Source organism: Pteropus medius, unplaced genomic scaffold (assembly GCF_902729225.1).
Source record: "Pteropus medius unplaced genomic scaffold, Ma_sr-lr_union100, whole genome shotgun sequence".
Classification (NCBI taxonomy): Eukaryota; Metazoa; Chordata; class Mammalia; order Chiroptera; family Pteropodidae; genus Pteropus; species Pteropus medius.
The window spans coordinates 5467273-5487109 of NW_024347791.1; the positions used below are offsets into that span (position 1 = coordinate 5467273).

Genomic DNA, 19837 nt, shown 5'->3' on the forward strand with positions numbered 1-19837 from the left:
GCTTAAAGATTTTCAATGAAAATTGACAGACTAATTTTATATGAAAAAACTAAGACTCTAAAACAGCCAAGACACTCCTGAAAAGGTGAACGGACTGACGAATGCATAGACAAACTGACCAATGGGTAAAATAAAGTGCAGAAACACACGCACACATATATTAAAAGCTCTTATGTGATAGATGATAGAGGTGGCACGTCATATCAGTGAGGGAATGAAATACTATACAATAAATGGTGCTGGGGCAACTTGCTATTCATTTGAAAAACAAATAAAATTAGATTCCTTACTTCATTCCACATACAAAAATCCATTCCAGAAGACTAAACAAGTACCGAAGGCGTAAATTTAAAATATGAAAGAGCACTACTAAGGTTGATAGGTGTTCCTAATTAAAAAATTACAATCTTCTAGTTTTCAAAGGTTAAAATCCAGTATCAGCAACACATATAACTGACAAAAAATTAGGATAAAAAATATACCAAAAAATCTTGAAATCAATAAGCATATGAAAAAGCGGCTCGACCTCCTTAGAAATGAAGAAAATGCAAATTAAGACCACAAAGAGATGATGTTTTACATCCACTAGATAGACAAAAATTTTAAAGTCTGATACTAAGTCATAGGATGGAGTTCATCAGAAACTCACACACAGTGCAATGTACTTGAGAATTTGCTTTGACATTCTCCTGTTAAGATGAAGATGACTCCATGGCTAGGCAATCCTATTTGTAGATACTCTTGCCAGAAGATATGAAAAAGAATGTTAATATTTTTTTAAAGGGAAATCATATAAAGGCCTTGATCTAATATCTAATATTTATTATATATATCATATCTTTACACAATGGAATATAATTAAAAAAAAGTGAATCTCAGTGACATGCACCAATATAGATGAATCTCAAAACAAAGCTGATTGAAGAAAAAAGTTGCAGAAAAATGTATATAGTATGAATCTGTTTTTATAAAACTCAAAAAAGCAAGATTTACATTGTAATAAAATATTTTAAAATTAAATGATGTACTAAAAAAGAAAATAATAAGTATACGAATTCAAGATAGTGGGGGAATAAGAACGGAGTAAGGAAGATGTATATTGGTAAATGGAATTTTGTTAATAACAGCCGATTGTTAAGAATTACATAAGCTGGGTAATGGATTTGAGAGTGTTGATTTTATTTGTACCCTTTACAACTTATATATGTGTAACATTTTTATTTTTAATGTTAAAAATTATGTAAAAAAAGTGAAATGATATTAAACCATAGTGACACATCTAAAACAGTATAACCATGGAAAATAAATCGATAGGATGAAATAGGAAAATCATAAATACAGACTAGGATGGTCGTTTCCAGAACTGGTGGAGTAGCTCCTATGGGATGGGACTCACCTGCTGATAATAATATGCTCTGGACAAATGTTAAAACTATTTGAAGGTACTGAAGAGCATCCAAAAGCAGGCAGAAATGGGAGGAAAGCTGACACTTATCAAAAGTGAGTGGCACTGAGTGCATCTCCTATTTTGAAAGTTTTTCAACGAAGGATAGGAAACATTGGCAAGAAGGGTCCAAACTACATTGGGAAGTGAAAACTCAAAGAGAGACCCACAGTTTTACTGAAGCCAGAGGAAAAAGATCAGAGGCACTACAGTAGCTGGAAAGTGAGAGGAATTCACAGAAAGGAGAGAACCACAGGAAGAAAACTCCCAAATTACATATATATACTTTGCCCAAATTTCTGGCCGACCCCTTAAACTACACATTGAGTTGTGGCCCATATCTCCCCACTGCCTCAAATCTGGACAGAGGTCCTGACTGCTTTGTCCAATAAAGTAAAGCGAGTGAAGCTGTGACTTTAAGACTAGGTCATTAAGGCCATGCAGATTGTCTTGCTCATGAGAAACACTTGGAGTCCTAGGCCACTGTGAGGCCACAACACTGGAAAGGTCAGGTCCTAGATAGGCCCAGCTGTCCCCATCAACCTCCAGCAGAACAATGTCCACAATCAACACACCATGTGAAATAGAAGAATCAGATAGAGGAGTCCTGCCTGAATTCCTGACCCACAAAATTGTCAGATATAACAAAACGGTTGTTGTTTTAAGCCACTGTTTTGGGACAGCATGCGATGCAGCAATAGATAACCAGACCACCATATAAAGTTTGCAAAACTAAGTAGGTTGCTTATTATAAGTAAATAGCAGGCATATTTCTTCAATGATCAAATATAATAAGTACTTAAAGTCCCCTGCAAAATTAATTATGTTCATTTTTTTCTTTTGTATTTTATTTCCTTTATAGAAGAAGAAAAAAGTTTGGTATATTTGTGATCTAAGTTATCTAACAAAACATTAAAGTAATATTGGGGAGAGTATTATATATACACTATTTTAAGAAAAATTCTCAAAATTCAGTGAAATTTTGTAAGCTAAAGATTTTCCAGATTCCATACTGACTATATTCTTGAATGTTTGTTACCCACAGGTTGTTTTTGGACTCTAAATGGAGACATTCAAAGGAAATGAGTCTTCCCTTCCGGCCGCTACTGAACAAAGAACTTCCTAAGTGGAATGTGATGCTTTTCCCCCGTAAGTTAGACTTGTCCTTCTACTCTTCTACTAAAATCAACTTTGCAGATAGGAAGCCAGGATCCTGACTTGAATTTACCATGTTAGAAGGGTTTTAAAAAGAAAACTTCCTCCTCTGAGAGCTTAATCCTTTCTTCCACTCAGACCCAGCAGCTTCGCTCATGGAAAGAAAGACTATGGGAATGAAAGCAGGTGCAGCAGGGTGAGAGGGATGAAGAAGCCCATTTCAGTAACTTCCTGTGGAAACTGGCAAAAGGAACTTGAATAAGCATCCTGAACAGAAGCAAATGCCCTTAACCTAAACCACAAAAGCTCAGCTCTATTTTAATTAGTCTCTTACACTTAGACTTTTGTGTCTCAAATTATGACAAAGATTTTTTTTGGATCCCAGCTTCTGAGTGTTAACACCTCCCCAACTGGTTAAACACAAGGAAACGCCCCTGGTACTAAACAAGTAAAAAGTAAGCGCACACTCGACAGAACTCCTGCCTCATCAATACATTTCTCCACCCCTAAATTTTCGATTTAAGAGAAATAATGTTCTCCAGTTCAAAGAGCAGCGAGACACTACAAGGCCAAGTCACATAATAAGCCTCATTATTTAAGTCAAGAGTGAAATGATTAAAAGGGATGGAATGCTGGTGATAATATTCAATACCTCGCACCCCTAGTATGAGGCCTTTCAGCCTGCTTAAGACAGGAGCATTAAAGAGCATGTTATATTTAAGGAAAAAATGCTGACAGCTCATCAATTGATTTTCAATGAAAATGCTAAAAAAAATTAATAAAGAAGTTAAGCTGCTGAAATACAGTTTCACCAATTAGCTTAATGTCAGAGAATTCTAATTAGGCGTCTTGAGATTGCTATTTAGTGTTTAAGCCTTCAGAGTGCCAAATTCTCCTTTTCACACAAACTGGTTGCAAAATTAAAGACATTAGGCAGTCTTAATTACATTATCAGAACAGCTGGGATTAGGCAATCTCTGAAGTCAAGACGGCATTCTTTTGTCACAGGGTAGAAATCCCTGGCTTTCCAGGGTGCCGGATTTTGGTGCCGTTCCATATCTCACCCATACAAAGCAAGCTGCATTAGAAACAAAAAATTTGCGGACAAAGAATAGAGTAATACTCGGCAAATAATGAACACATTACTGAAAAAGAAAAGGTAGGTGAAAAGATTAAGCCTGAAACCGGTAGGTTTTGCTAACACCTCTACTGGCGGCTGGCCTGCCAGCCCTCAGGTGGCAGCAAGACTGAGAGAAAGCTCTGTGGACCAGCTTGGCCAGTGGGTACAGCTGTTATCTAAAGCTGGAGCACATTTATGCTCCCTTGTCCCAGGGGGTGTGAAATTAGCAGCTATTGTTTTTACACCATTTTGCCAACACAATGCCTTTTATGTCTTTACATTGTTCAGAGAGTGATGTTTTCTTGCACATGGGAATCCTCTTTTTAATTTTTAAGCAATAGGATTGTTTCTCCTCTCCCCTCTCCCAACTCCATTCCTTACTGCTCTAAACCAACATTTTTTTTTTTGATGGAATCATTTAACAGCATGATTTTTTCCAATTAAAAAACTATAAAATTGGGACCGATGATGGTGGGGACACCCATAATGCCCTGAACTGTGGTCATTCTGAAGGCAGCCAAAAACCCACCTGCTAGCATCAGCCATTAAGCAAACAGAACTTCCCAAGTATGTAGACTTTAACTTTTCCCCAAATATAAAATTGTTATAATTTTTTAATTCTAGTTTTTATATTTTTAGTTGTGGTAGTAACTGCTGTTATCATTCCAATTACCATCATCTGTCACCCAAAATACTGCCATAGCCTCCTAACTGGTCCATTCCTGGCCCGTTTATCTCCAAATCAGATCTTTCTAAACTGAAAACCAGGTTGTGTAACTTCCCTGATCAAAACTCTCCAGTGGTTTTCCACTGCATGTAAAACTAAATCCGAACCCCTTCCATGACCTACAGGTTACTCCTCCGATGTCATCTCTCAGCACCCCCACACCCCACGCACTCCAGACACACTGATCCTCTTCTAGCTCCTCCAGCACCAGAACTGCCTGGGGATGCATGCGCTTGCTCGGGTTTCTGCTGGAACACAGTTCCCAAGGTTGCGTAAGACTGGCTTCTCCTCACTCGAGTCTTATCTGGGATGCCTGAAGACTCAGCTTAAAATATATCGCTTTTTCAAAGAGATCTTTCCTCACCATCCTAACACCCTATCGCCACAAACACCCCAACTCTCTAACAGGCTACTTTCAGTTTTCTTTATACACTATGACTACTGATATTATCACATTTATTAACAGCTTACTTGTGCATTGTCTGTCCCTCCTACCAAAATGCACTCTTGAGAACAGGTGCCTCATAAAATCCCGGTCACCACTGTATCTCCGTTGCAGAGTACTTTATCTGGGGACAGAGAGGTGAATAGAAATGGTTCCTGCCCTCAGTGAGCCTTACCGTCTAAACGAGGAAGAAGCATGGAGATAAAGAATTACACACTAACTCAGCAAATGAAGACCTGAGTGCTCTTGGCATCTGGAAGACAGAGCAACTAACTACTCCGGGGGTTCACAGACGGTTTCAGGGAGGGTGACTCAGAGAATAACAAATGAGGGGGAGCTCCTCATTAGGGAGAGGGTGAAGTGGAGATGAAGGAGGAGCAACTTAGGCATAACTCAAAGGCATGGAAGGATGAAAGAGCATCACGGTGTGTTTGGGAAGACATAAGTGGCTCGCCTTGGTATGACAGCAGGCTGAAAATGTGCTCAGGGCAAGATCATCAAGGACCCTGCCAGCCTTGCTGGAGCTTACATTTCGTTCTATAGAGCAGTCAACTGTGTTTATGATTGCCACGGAGGGGTTTCAGGGGAAGGACAAGTAGGCAGAGAAACAAGCCTTTCCATCCTGTCTCAACCAGAGAGGACCAACTTTTATCTGTTTTAATACTGGGATCCGAGTAAGAGTTCATGCTTTAGAAACCTCAAAATCCACATCTGAAGCTCAGGCCCACTGAGGGATGCTCCTGGGAAGTGGACCTGGGCCTCACCTAACCTCATAGTGAATACTTAGGAATTCACAGACAGACATACTGCTTTGAATATCTGTTTCATACTGAGGACAAATTGCTCCTTTATAAGATTTCTTCTAAAATTGCAAAATCTGACTCCAAACTTGCCCCTGACAAAGAACCTCAAAGAAGGCCCACAAAACAGCATAAATTCACACGTAGGCCTGAATGTCTGCAAGCCAAGAGTTTCCAACAGTACCAGTTAATAAAGATATTTGTATATGCGTAAGATATCTCTGGAAGAATGGAGGAGAAGGAGGGAAAAGTGAATGTTACTGGAGAGAGGAACTAGGGAACTGGGTTAGGTGGGAAGGCAGGTCAGAGGTGGAAGAAAGACTAATTTCCACTGTAAACTTTCTTGGTATTGTTTCAAATTCTTTTTACTATGTTAATATGTTATTTTTAAAAGAATTTTTACTGTGTATTATGATTTTATTTTAATATCTGCTATTTTATGTTTAATTTTATTATTAATTTTATTATTTATTTGAAATTATAACATTGTTTTTTAAAAAACTAAAAATACTTGTTTAAATTGGTAAGCCAAATAACCATGAGAATGGCAAATGGAATATCTTACAGCCTGGCTATGAGCGAAAGAACTAAACAGAATGTTTCAGCTGTTGGTAAAAAGACAGGATTCAGAGGTTTATAGCCAAGTTAACTGCCTTAAAACAAAAACCAGAACACTCTAAAGGAATAAAACAGAATCTAGAGTTTCTACAACTCATCATCCACAATGTCCATTTGAATACAATCCAAGATTATGAGACATTTGAAGGAACAAGAAAACAAGACCCATACTCAAAAGAAAAGCAAATCAATAGGCTGATCTTAAAATGACTGACATGTTCTCAGAAGCTCAGCAGGGTCAGGCCTGGTTAGTACTTAGATGGGAGACCACCTTGGAATATCAGCTGTTGTAGGCTTAAAAAAAAAAAAAAAAAAAAAAAAGACTGACATGTTAGAATTAGCAGACCAAGATTCTAAAGCAGTTATTAAAATTCAAGAACTTAAATGAAAATATGATTGTGATAAATAAACAAATAAGAAGTCTCAGTAAAAAAACAGAAAGTATAAAAAATACCCAAGTAAAATTTCTAGAATTAAAAGATACAATATCTAAACTAAAAAATTAACTAGATAAGTGTAACAGCATATTAGAACTGACATAAGAAGAAAATCTGAAAGCAGACTAATCAAAGTATGCAATCTGAAGAATAAAGTAAAATTGAAAAGTAACAGAGCCTCAATATCAAAGGATCTAACTGTATAAGTTGAGTCCAAAGGAGAAAAAAGATAGCTGAAGAATTAAAGTCCGAAAATTTCTCAAATTTAGCGAAAGACATAAATTTACAGATTTAAAAACTTAGTGAGCCCTAAGCAGGACATCAACAGAGACTACACTACCACACCAAAGGACTTCTTTAAATCCACAGATAAAGAGAAAATATCAAAAGTGGCCAGGTCTATATTCTAGCTCTTTGATTTAAAAGCACTTTCTGATTTAAGTTTCAAAGACTTTTAGATATTTGCTACCCAGCTGAAAGGTGTACGTATTCTCAAAATAAGATATAATTTATCACTTGAGACTTAAAATGAGATTAGAGACATCTTCACTAACTCACTTCTTCTATGTCACCAAAAAAGTAAGGGAACTGTTTGTTTGTTTATTGTCTATCTCTCTCATTAGACTATAAGGACTAAGAGAAAAGGGATGTTTGTCTGTTTTATTCCCCCTGTACACACAGTTCCATGACTCTGCCTGGCATATCATAAGAGTTTTAAAATATTTGTTAACTGAATAAATGATATTACTTAAAGTCATAAGTAATGATTTATTTCACTTACATTACATAGAATGAAGATAAACATCTCAACAAAAGATATAATATAAATAACATACTAGTAACATATTTAAAGAATTAAGATAGTTTTCATAGTTAAAGAAATTCTTAAGAGAGAGTAAGTCATGTGTGAAATATTTATACTTCAAATATATACAATCTGTATACAACTGTCTCTTCCTTCTATCTAAAATCAAAACCAAATTAATTTTTATTAAAGAAAATAGGATTTCCCCCACATAAAATAATTTAATCACCTGTCCTGCCAATTCCAATCGCTTGTTACCATAATAGTCTCTGTCATCAACTTTATTATCTCCTTGGGCCAGAATTACTCTTCGCACCATCACTGCAGTATAGATACACTTGGCTCGGAAATTGAATTCTTTAACCTGTAATCAGAAATTAGAGAAAATTGTTGAGATAATGCACATTAAAATTTAAGGTACCTCAAGAAAAGAACCAATGTTATAAAATTTAAATAAGAAAATAATTAATTGTTATGATTCTCTCTAGTCCAAGAAATCTAACTAGTCTATAAACTTTCTGAGAGATGAGATGATGACTTTCATCTGTACTCAGTAGCTAGGGTAGCTTTTCTTCAAAGATGACCACCATCAACTCCTTCCCTCTCTATATATGTTTCACGTCTCTCCTTCATTAGGAGATGGAATCCATCACCCCCTTCGTGTTAGCCTGTAAACTAGCAGTTTCCACTTCTTTTCTCTTAGAATCCTGAAGCGCTATGTGGAAAGTCCAGGACACTCTGCTGGGAATGGAAAAGCACTGGGGAGCCAGAGATATGAGTGAAGAAACCATCTTGGATGTCCAGCCCAGTAGAGCCTTCGAATGACTCCAGCCTCAGCTGCTGTCTGTCGTGACTTCATGAGACTCAAGATAAGAAACCCTTTCCCTGACTGTTCAGCCCAGTTGAACCACAGAATCAAGAGAGCAATAAGCAGTATCTTAAGCCATTAAGTTTTGAACAGGTTTTGCAGCAACAGACACCAGGAATAGTACCAAAACGTTATCTGGCACTCAGATATCTACTGGATGAATGAATGGACTGATGAATGAACCCACCACAAATGTTCTATTCAATCTTCTCTAGTACAAATCCTGAAATCCATATGAATGAATCTGGCCCAATCAGTAAGTTAAATCAGAACTGATTAAATAACTGTACTGGTTTGCTTGGGGAGACAAAAACCTTAAGAAATGAGGTAAATCCTGTATCTACATCCAAAATAGTGAGTTCCGAGTGTGTGAGCTAAGCTTCATCCAATTTTAAGGAATATTTTATAGATTTTTCTATAGAAGACCCATAAGATATGCTTTACTTTCCTTAATCATTGAGTAAAATCTCAATGAGAACCTACAGAGTTTATCGTTATGACAGATAATGATTTAAAAGAACATCAGCAACCCTAACTCATTCTCCCCACCTTTTGACTACGATATGCTGAAAAGTAAGCAAAAAACCTAGGTCTAAATTGAACAAATGAGTTAATTAGTAGAAGAACCTTCTAATCTACTGGCTGACATCACTTTCTAGTACAATGCCAATAGTTCAGATAGTCCTTTGTGGGATGTTAACCTGTGGATTATCTGAAAGAGGGAGAGACAGAAGACCTACCAACTGAGCCTGGAACACTGAAATAGAACTGCTGTTGACAAAACTCTAGAGTCCTTTTAATATTAACCTTGAGAAAAGAGAGGGCATCTTAGGGAGACTTAAAGCAGTGGTTTCCAAACTTTAGTGGGGATCAGAATCACTGGAGGGCTTGTTAAATAGATTGCTGGGCCCCACCCAAAGAATGTCGGTTCAGTAGGTCTGAGGTAGAGTTCAAGAATTTCTAGTTAAGTTCCCAGGTGATGCTGATGATAACTAGTCTGAAAAATGCCCTTTAAGAACCATGTCTCTGAGGACTGCCTGGTCAGGGTGCCAAGCCAAAGCCCCTGCAGGTCACCCTCCAGCACAAGTGCTGGGGAATGCTGACTGTCCCACCCACCTTTCCCCCTCTGTGAGGACACATCCAAACCACTGCTCCCCAAATTCAAGTCGTTCGAGTTCCACCACCATGATTACTGCCATATCTTAACGCTTCCATTATTTACTTAATACTTTTGTTCAATTTTTAAACTTATTTTTAAGTAAGTTTCATTCTATACAATACCGCGAGATCCCAAATACCATAAAAATAGATTTGATGTGCTAGTTGCATTTCTTCTAACAAGTACATAATTATTTAAATTAAAATGTCCCTGTATCACCTAAAATTGTTTCTAATATTATACTTAGTTAAATCTCGTCCTAAACCATTCTGGAAAATGAAGGTCTTTTTCTAGTTTACCTATTTTGACTTAACACCTCACAGGATTATGTACAACAAAACTTTAAAAATGGTGGTTTAGGCCCATTGCAATCACATTCAAGTGCCAATGTGTAGCTTTATCGACTTAAATAAATACATGTCAGTTTAGCCAGCATTCTATGAGCTAAGGCTCTTTAATGGACCAAAAGTTCTCTATAGTTACACAAAGATTAAGTGAGGCCTCTAAGAGAAAGTCTGCGGCCACGAAGGAGAGCTGGGAAACCATGCAGCTTCACGTGCCTCGTTTCGCTGCATCATCCCAACAACCCTGGGAGGAAGTAGTATTAGTTTCATTGCACAGGTGAGAAAACGGAAGCTTAGAAAAGTTAAGATTTGCCCAAAGTCTATCAGCCAGGAAGTAAGAAACCAGGATTTGAACCCTTGACTCGCTGGCTCCAGAGCACTTATTGTTTCCATTACTTATTTTTGGCGTCTTGAGTTTTAAACTGTTTTTCCAATCACCCAAGTTTAAAATTCAGTTCAGACCCAGCTTTAACATTAAGACTTTCCTAATTCTTGGAATTAGATCAAGGGCACACAAATAAATGGCAGCGAAAGGGCAGAATCAGAGGTTTTATTTGGCTAACAAGATGTTTCGAAAAAAGACAATCGAATCAGAATGTGTTTAGGTGATCGCTGTCCACTTCCACAGATCCCTCGAGTTCCCATTATTTATAATCAGCCCCTGAAAGTGAGCTTGCAGCCCCTGAATTAGATCATTCTCGAAGAGTACACATTGTGGCTCATCATAAACCAGACTACTTGGTTAACAAGATAGGCTACAAATAATTCTGTAATGTAGAAAGTATAGCATACATACTAAATGGAAATGGGGGAAAGATGACTCTTACCAACATGGCCGATCTGTTTAATGATAAGTTAATAAAAACTAAATATTAAGCACTGGTTCAAGGGTCAGAAGGTGGGTTCTAGCTCACTTTCTGACCACTAACCAACTGGGTGACAAGGCTAATCATCTACCTTGTCTGGACCTGAGCATCTTCACTGTAAGTGAAGGAGACTTAATAATGTAAACTCTAAAATTCAAGGTCTAAGACATGAACTCATCCAGTATATTAAAAAGTATCTATTGTAGTAACACCACAGTGAGAATGTACTTCATACCACACAACTAAACACTTAAAAATGGTAAATTCTGTTACGTATATTCTATCACAATAAAAGAAAAGTATCCATAGGGGCAAGGCACTGTAAACTTGTTTTAACTTATTTAAAAACATCTAAGACAAGGGAGTCAAAGGTACAAACTTCCAGTTATAAACGAAATAAGTCACTAGGATGTACTGTACAGCATGGCGACTATAGTTAATAATACTAGATTGCATATCTGAAAGTTGCTAAGAGATTAGATTTGAAAAATTCTCATCACAAGAAAAAAATGTGCAACTATGTATGGTGATGGATATTATCTAGATTTACTACGGTTGCCATTTTGTAATATATGCAAATATCAAATCATTATGTTGTACGCTTGAAACTAATATAAAGCAGTATGTCAAATATACTTCAATTTAAAAAAAACAAACAAACATCTAAGACACCATCTCTATCCTTTGAAGCCATGAAATCTAGTAGCAGCATTAACATATGTATGAATATAAAAAACTATAATTTTAGATCGAGAGATGAACCATGAGAAAATAAAAACATGATGATGACATGTTCTTCGAGTACAAATAAACTATTGACAATGGAAGATTATTTCCAGTGGTGCAGTCTAGTCCTCTTTGAGATTCTCTCTTTTCTTAAGGAACTAGACTAAAATAGTGCAAGCTAGTATTCGACATTTTTTTAACAGAAATGCACAGACTCCACAATCTCCATCATTCACAGCGGTGAAGATGTTACTCACTGGGACGTGGGTCAGAATGGTGGAAGCCAGGAGCTCTCTTGCTTCTTCTATCTTGGTTTTCTTTGGTCCACCTCCCCACATTCTTTGCCTTCTTACTTTGTTCCCTATATATTTTAATGCCTATAAAAAAAAACAGAATATATTATAATTATGTTTAATGACCTCATACGAGAGATTTTATTAAGCACCTACGCATACATAACACTAGAAGCAAAAAAGACAAGGACCCTGGTTATAGAGAAAGCTGTCTTCATCAAATTTTGGTTTCTAGTTTCCTTGGGAAAGAGGCTAGAGATTCTCCACTTTTTAAAGGAAGAAAGAGAGGAACACAGGGAAACCTGGTATCCCATCAGATGTAGCAGAAAGTGACCTTTGGCTTAAAAAACCTAATAATGTTGTCAGGGTTTCACAGTGTAAGAGCCCACCCTGTTCATAATAAGCCGAGATGTCACCCCTAGTATACTCTATCCTCCCAAAATGGTAATAAAGGATTTCTTCTCTACAGAGCAGGCCCTTGGCAATGAAGACATAAAAGGCACATGACCAATATACGGCAAAAAGCCTTTGTTAGCAGAAGAAATGATGAGGAGAGACTAAAAAGGAAGGCATTAAAAACAAAACACTGGTTTCAAGCAACCCACTAAAATGCCATGTCGTCAAAAGTTCTATTATATAAGTGTATTTGTTACATTTTCCTTTAAAAAAACATAAAATATTCACCTTGCCCTAATTCATAATATATGTTGAGCTTATCATTTTGGATTATGTGGGCCTCCGCAACCTTTTATTAGTTGTGAATAATTAATCTATGCTTTAATCCAGCATACAGAGTTTAAACCAAACTTCCTGTTTGTTTTTCTCATGGTCCGAATATTTGTCTTTCTTACATTAACTAATTGTATATTCCCCTCATCTTTTAACTGAACATCTCTAATTCAGTGAGCTAAAATCTTCTGTCAGTACCTATTTAAGAGAAATAAATGAGTGATTTTTCCAACCCACTGTTTAGCCACTGCTCAAAGATCTTCACGGTGCAAGGGTAATGTGACCAGCGATGACGATGTTTGTAACAAAATGAATAACAGATTTCACTGAATCCACTAGGGTATCATTCAGGTAAATTGCTCTTCCAGGGCATTACGCAGCTTTAAAGGATAGAGTGTCTCCCCAAATCAAGCCAATTCCTGGGTATTTCTTAACATTTTTCTCTTTATGTTCTCAGAACCCCTGGACAATATAATTTCAGTGTGTAACAAGATTCATGTCCCCAAATATTTTACTTTCAGTAAAGACCAAAAATAGAATCTCCTAAATCCAAACGGCTTTCCCTGATGCTGCCTACCCAGTAACTACAGTCAACTATTAATTAACTGCAGAAAAAGAGGAAGGCAGTGATGAGAATAATCCCTACTGACTTGTGCTGTGAAATTATATATAAACTTGCATATGACAATAACCTTCCCACATGTTTAGCTCAGTGCATGAAAATATCAAGACAGGTCTGATTTTTCAGAACACACACTGACGGATATAAGTGGGAAAATGCTATTTCTACAAGCATCCTAGGTGACAAGAAAAGAGTAGCCTGGAATTTATACCTTATTGTAAGTAACCCACAGAACAGACAATGCACATATGGATAAATAAGAACTCTATTGTGCTTCTATAGTAGGGAATCCCCACCTCCCATGATGGCTATGAAGAATGTCATCACTGATTTCCACTTAGCAAAACATTTTACAAATGTGGGACTAAAAACTCTAAGTAAGGCTGTTATATATCTTACGCATATACATATAGCTCCCTATTTTCATCTTTGAGTCTTGTACTAAATCTCCATGTTCCAACTGGGAGTGCCTGAGCGGGTCAGTGGAGGCTCTGCAGTGGTTCTCTTGCTAATACACTGGGAATTCAGGAAAAGGAACAGAGACCACATACAACTGGATGCCAGAGCCATCAGAAGTAGGGAGTAAAAAGAAGAAATGCATGAAAAAAAAAACCTACACTAGAGTTCCTGTAGTTTTAAAATATATATATCATTCACGCAAATAAGGAAAAAGAGAGTACTTGCTATCATATCAGAAAAAAGCCTCCTGGCCACATACCCCCTTCTAAGTTAGACATTGCAGGCTGATGATTTATCCAGGCACACTCCACCCTCCAATCCCTACAAAAATGAGTCACAGAAGCTTCTCTGCCATTCTTCCCATCTCCCCAACGCTCTTTTCAAACCTATACCCCAAAGTCATTACATCCGATACATTATCAATGGGCAGAATTAAATGTGCAATACCCTTTCATAGCAAAGGGCATGAAAAGACACACCTGCATCTGTGTGAAAATCTGAGCTTTCTGGCACTCTTCCAAACTGGGCCCGAATGCAGCCATCACGTGCTCCTCTGTTCCGATCATCTGTACAATTTCCTGGTCACTCTCAACACCCATGGCCTAGGAAGGAAAGAAAAGATAGAAAGAGTGTTGGCTTTGTGTTAACTCACTGACATTTGCTTATGCTAATTTGGCATTGTTTGTGGGTATTACTTCTAAGCAAAAGCTCGCTCTTTTCTCAGAAATGGTGCCATCTGGCATTGGCAGCCATAGCCCAAGCTGCAGAAGAACCTGAAACAGAAATTTTGATTAGGAAGAGGAAAACAAACATTCTCAAGCACTTTTTACATGTGAACTATCTTCTCAAATTTATAAATTTCCTATGAGTTTCATCATGAAAAAGGAAGCAGCGAGGTATAATGGAGACACTGGTGACAATTCCAAAGGCAAACTGGAAAAAAAAAAAAAAAGAAACAAACAAAACAGCCAGAGAGCAGTAAATCGGTAAATGTGTACTGGTGAAAATAAACAGAACCCCAATTAGATTTGTCAAAAGATTAATTTTTCTGAGAACTGTTGAATCATTCACATTTAAGCTAAAAGAATTTTTCCTAAGGGATGTTTTACCTCACCACTATTCTAGAGATATCAAGCTATACTTTATGCAGGTTTTAAAAGAGATCTTTTAAAAACTAAGAACACACTTAACAGTTTTAAGAAACCCATTTATCTTAAGTGTTTCAAGGTGGCAGCCGGCAATGCAGGTCTTTGTAGATTCCATATGGTGCTAAGGCTCGCTCCTTCACACATTTGCCTGGAATTCTGCCATACCAAGAAATAGAGCATAATCGCACTAACCCTCACTTGGCAGAGAAATAATCTGCTTCTTAGAAGTTAGGGGAAAAGTTATGATTGCATTAAAATTCTTCCTTTAGCTATGCAGAGAAAACAGAACCAGGGATAATTGTCTCGTTAGGCTTTGATGCTCTGGTTCTCAGTTCTCCACACAGGAGAGAGAGAGAGAGAGAAAGGTTAAATTGAATCCCAAGTTCCTTCGAGAATTTTGCCCTGAGTAAATGGAAAGGGCACCTCTCTGAGGTGTCCATCCTAACATGATGTCCACAACAGACCCTAAAACCACTACCGTCAGTCACTTCTTCCACCTCAGTTGTTTAATTTCTATAACAAGAGGACACAGTCGGGTCCCTTGCAGCTCAAAATTCTACAATTCCACATTTGAATTTTAGCCTGTATTCTGTAAACTTGACTTGGATACTTTAGGATCAGACGTAAACTTATTGAAAGTTTTAAAGTTTTGGGGGAGAGCTAAATACATGCTATGTCTCTTTTAGGCCAACTGTGGTGGTTGAAAAAATGTTCACCAGTACTTTGACACGCCCTTCAAAGGGTGAAGACTAATTCTCCTTCCCTTGAGTGTATTCTAAATTTAATAACTTACATCTACAGAAAAACGGTGGAAGTGACAGTGTATGACTTCTGAGTCTTGGTCATAAAAGGCACTGTAGCTTCCTGCTTTTTCTATCTCAACAGTGTGCTTCTTGGGGAAGCCAGCATCCACATCATAAGAACACTGAGGCACTCTATGAAAAGGGCCAAGGGTGAGGAACTATGGTCTCTTACCAAGAGCCACTGCCATGAGGGTGAGCCATCATGGAAGCAGACCTTGTAGCTCCAATCCGGCCTTCAGATGACTGCAGCCCTGGCTGACATCCTGACTCATGAAAGACTCTGAGCCAGGACCACACAGTCAAGCAACACTCAAACCCTTCACCAACAGGAACTGTGCTATAATTTGTTACTTAGCACTTCTGGAATTAAATTCACTATTTAAACTTGAAAAAAAAATTTAAGTGTATAACTTGTTTTGTTCAAAACTGTTCTGTTTAGTGAACAAAGAAGTTCTCAGGATACGAATCTCTTTTTTGTACTTTAGTTTTTGCATATTTTTATCTCAATTGACATGACACATTTATTAAAATGGACACTAGACATAAACTCCACTATTTAAATATTACACACGTTCATTAAAACACGTAGCCTTTTAAGGACTAAAGGAAAGTCATCCTAAAAAATTATCAGTCCTAATTTTTAAATGAAGGAAAGAAAACTAGATTATCTTTCAGTTAAGCACACTGAGTTGCATCTACTCTGATGGTGATGGCATGTATGTAGAACCATCTACACTTTTTCCTAGGTCTGCAAGTAGCTGGTCACAAATATCAGAAAAGAATATTTCTCTGTGAAAAGCTAATTAGAATGTAAGTTAATTTTTACCTGTCAACTTCTCCAAATAGTGTTATATGAGTTTCAATGCAATCAAAATATAAAAGAAACAATACTAAGGCAACTAATTTGCATATAATTTTATATTTAAAATCTTTGATATAAAACTTTGTGACAAATTGACTTCAATTTTCAGAGGAAAGCCCAAACACTAAAAAAAATCTATGTGGGACAGATACCAAATGAAGCATGCAAAGTGGTATAGCAGGAAACAGTCTTTCTCACTGAGATAGAAATAGAATTCTAAAGCTAAAATGACGGTACCTTTACGGATCAGCCCCATTTCTTTAGACATGTTAACCTCTAAATCATCTGAATTAAAGGACATCTAGATTATTTTAATAATTAATTTTTACTTCAGTCATCTCCAACTGATTGTCTATTAATAAAAGCTCATCCTCATTTAACCTATGGATTGCCCCCTCAAGTTGCCCTGATGCTCAATCTAAGCAGTAATTTTGTAATTGCATAAAATTCTCGAGTGGCCTAACATGGATCCAAAGAGACTGCTTAGGCCCTCCCTCCAGATATTTCTAAGCTATGAAGCAAAGATACGCAAGCACAAGGTAAATGACACCATATGTGCAGAGAGAATGATCAGTGGCAAAGCTTTCCTCTAAAAGGACTGAACTCTTCCTATATCTGAAATACACCGAAATAAGGATTATAACTAAGTCAGGTCATCATCAAAAGCGCTCTAGCTCCAAAGACTGAACTGACTTTATTATGACTATTTAGCCATTAGAAGTCACAGCTACAAATAAATGACATATTGCTATGGAAACGATAGCAAAATGCCCAACCATTTTGCTTTACAGACATAATTTAGACATCTGAAAACTAGCTTTATACGGAGCTCTTTGTACTCTAGATATCTGAAATCATTTCACCCAACTAATTTAAGTCAAAAGTGAATGCTATATAATAACCTTAAGAAAAAATAGCAGAGACAATACATTTCAGCAGAAAGTCACCTAGTCTAGCAATCAGCAATAAGATCAAAATAAGGAGACGCGTTCTTTAAAAAAAATAGCATGAAGTCTTCCTTGAATATCCACTAAGTGTGACTAAAAGTGTGACTTTTAAAGACAGAAAGAATACTAATGAGCAGAAGAGAACGATACACAGGATAATGGTGACATGATGAAATACATTATGTGAAAGAGAGAAAGGGGAAAACTTCCTAAAACATCTAATATTCAGAAATGTCTTATTTTCCTTTAAAGTAGACAGAAGTCAACTTATTATCAAAAGCAGTCCTAACAGATAATAAAAGAACTGTGATGGCCCTCTTTAACTTTGTAATTTTTTTTCTTTAAAGATCAAAAATTTCGACATAAGATGGCTTCCAAGAAACAATGCCCAGCACCCTTGAAATCTGATCTCCGCAAAAACTTTCAGACTGCAGATGCCATCATAGCACAACTGCTGAATACTTGGGAATACAAAATATAAAGTGGGGGAGATTCATGGGCAGGAGAACCTTTGTAGTGATTCGAGTCCATAAATAAAGCTGATCTAGGTCTTGAAAGCTTTATTCGTCATATTCAAACTCAGCATGGACTCTGGAAACCCTGCTGTTTCTGTCACTTTTAGCCAATTGTTGGTTACAATCAACAACTATCAAGTCCTAATGACTGTCAAGGATAGTGTTAGGGCCACACAACACAAAAAGAGAAATGATGTGACTTTTCTGGTATCCCAGTTTATTTTCCTGGGCTTCTGACATTAAATGTGTAAGGAGAACTAAGGAAAGAAAAAGATCATACTCTTTCCAAGCAGTCTCACTTTTCAAAAAAAAATACCATTTGCTCTTCACAACTACTCTCTTAGGTGAAATTCTCACTTTTTAAATGAATTATCCAAGACTCAAGGAAATTGGGAAACGCGCCCAAGGTCATATAGCTAATAAGTGGGGAAGCTGGATTTCAACCTAAATCTGTCTGATTCTAAGCTATCCAATACTCTATGCTAGTTCCCAGATAAAAAGTCTAAATAGTAGTTATCAAGTAAGTTTCCACCAAATTATTAAAACGTCCCGATAGTGGGAGACCCAAAAAAGTGACTGAAATTTGAACTGAATATTTAAACTGAAAAGTTAGAACTGGAAATTTAAAAATATTTACTTTAATTCTTATACAATGCTGATTAGAAAGTAATGGATACATTTCAGGAGAAAAATGTGGCAACATATACCAGATTTTTAAAAGATGTAATTCCAGTCCCAGGAAGTAAGTCTCACAAAATAATCAGCAACATGCACAAACATGTATGTGTAAGGACACCCAGGGCTGTGCATTAAGAGTGAAAACTTGGGGGAAAAAATGGCACCTAAATGTCTCACTCTAGAAAATTGATTAAATAGGTTACATCACACACATGCAATTTCTAAATAATAACTACTAAAAGAAACGATGTAGATTCATATTTATAGACATGGAAAACTATTCATAAATCACTGTTAAGTGAAAAAATAAAAATGATGTGTATATTACAAAAGCAAAGGAAAAAAGGTCTGGAAAAATATATCTGAAAATGTAGTTATACTTTTCGGTGGCTTTCTAAATTTTTACAAGGCAAAGACTGTTTTATAATCAGAAAGGGAGTTGTTTTGAAATCTCAACTACTGATTACATAAAACTGCACATTGTAATTAATAGCCCATTATAAAAAGAATTTGAGTCAGCTATATACATGTATACAACATAAATATTAAACACATTTTACAGAAGAAACTGTCTTATCAAATTTTTGTCACCTAACCCCCCAAAAAGCAGTTAAAAAAGATTATATGTATTATAATTAATTTATAATTTCTGGTCTAAGGAACACAGTCCTGTGCATCTTCAACCAACAACTTTGAGCACATTCCGCTTGATGCATGGGAGCATACTGCCCTCTGCTGGACATGTAATTCTACATACTTAGATACAATTTTCTTTACTAAACTCCACTATGTATACAAGACATCACATGGGTACTGTGGGATCTCTACAAGGAAAGTCAAAATTACTTCTGTGCTTAAAAAATATAAACCCTGAAGAAAGGTAATCAAAAGTGTATTTAAGGATTCTCTCTGCCCCCCCTTCCCCATATAACGGTAATCATCATAAAAAGAAAAATGGCACCGCCTCATTTAGAGAACTCAAAAGCACATTAAGCTATACTAAACATAAAATTTTTTTTCCTATAACCTCCTTCACATAATTGCATTTAAAATGTGGCTATTTCCTGAGTTAAAGAACCTGACTCGGCAACATCCATTCAATACCTATGAACAAAGGGCGTACTCCCTACCCCGCAACACCACTCTTACGTGAGGGGGTCTATTTCCCCCTGATTCCTATTCTGTCACCTGGTTACAACTTTAACAGGACAGTTCAACTCCTACTTGTTTACTCCTCCGAGGCTTATATCCAAATGTCTTCCTTTTT

At 36.8% G+C, this 19837-nt stretch overlaps 1 protein-coding gene across 3 annotated transcripts in view; it reads right to left on the minus strand.

The window, feature by feature from the left end:
* Positions 1 to 19837, minus strand: part of POLR3B (RNA polymerase III subunit B) — a 101910-nt gene that overhangs the window by 63753 nt on the left and 18320 nt on the right. For 2 of the 3 annotated variants that reach the window (XM_039877879.1, XM_039877880.1), the window contains exons 10-12: positions 14097 to 14219; positions 11772 to 11891; positions 7781 to 7915 (exon numbers count right to left, since the gene is read on the minus strand). In XM_039877879.1, coding sequence (XP_039733813.1) covers positions 7781 to 7915; positions 11772 to 11891; positions 14097 to 14219 — 378 coding nt within the window. Of the gene's footprint in view, positions 1 to 7780; positions 7916 to 11771; positions 11892 to 14096; positions 14220 to 14312; positions 14461 to 19837 lie in introns of those variants that run through there. The other variant, XM_039877881.1, reaches the window with a different exon arrangement.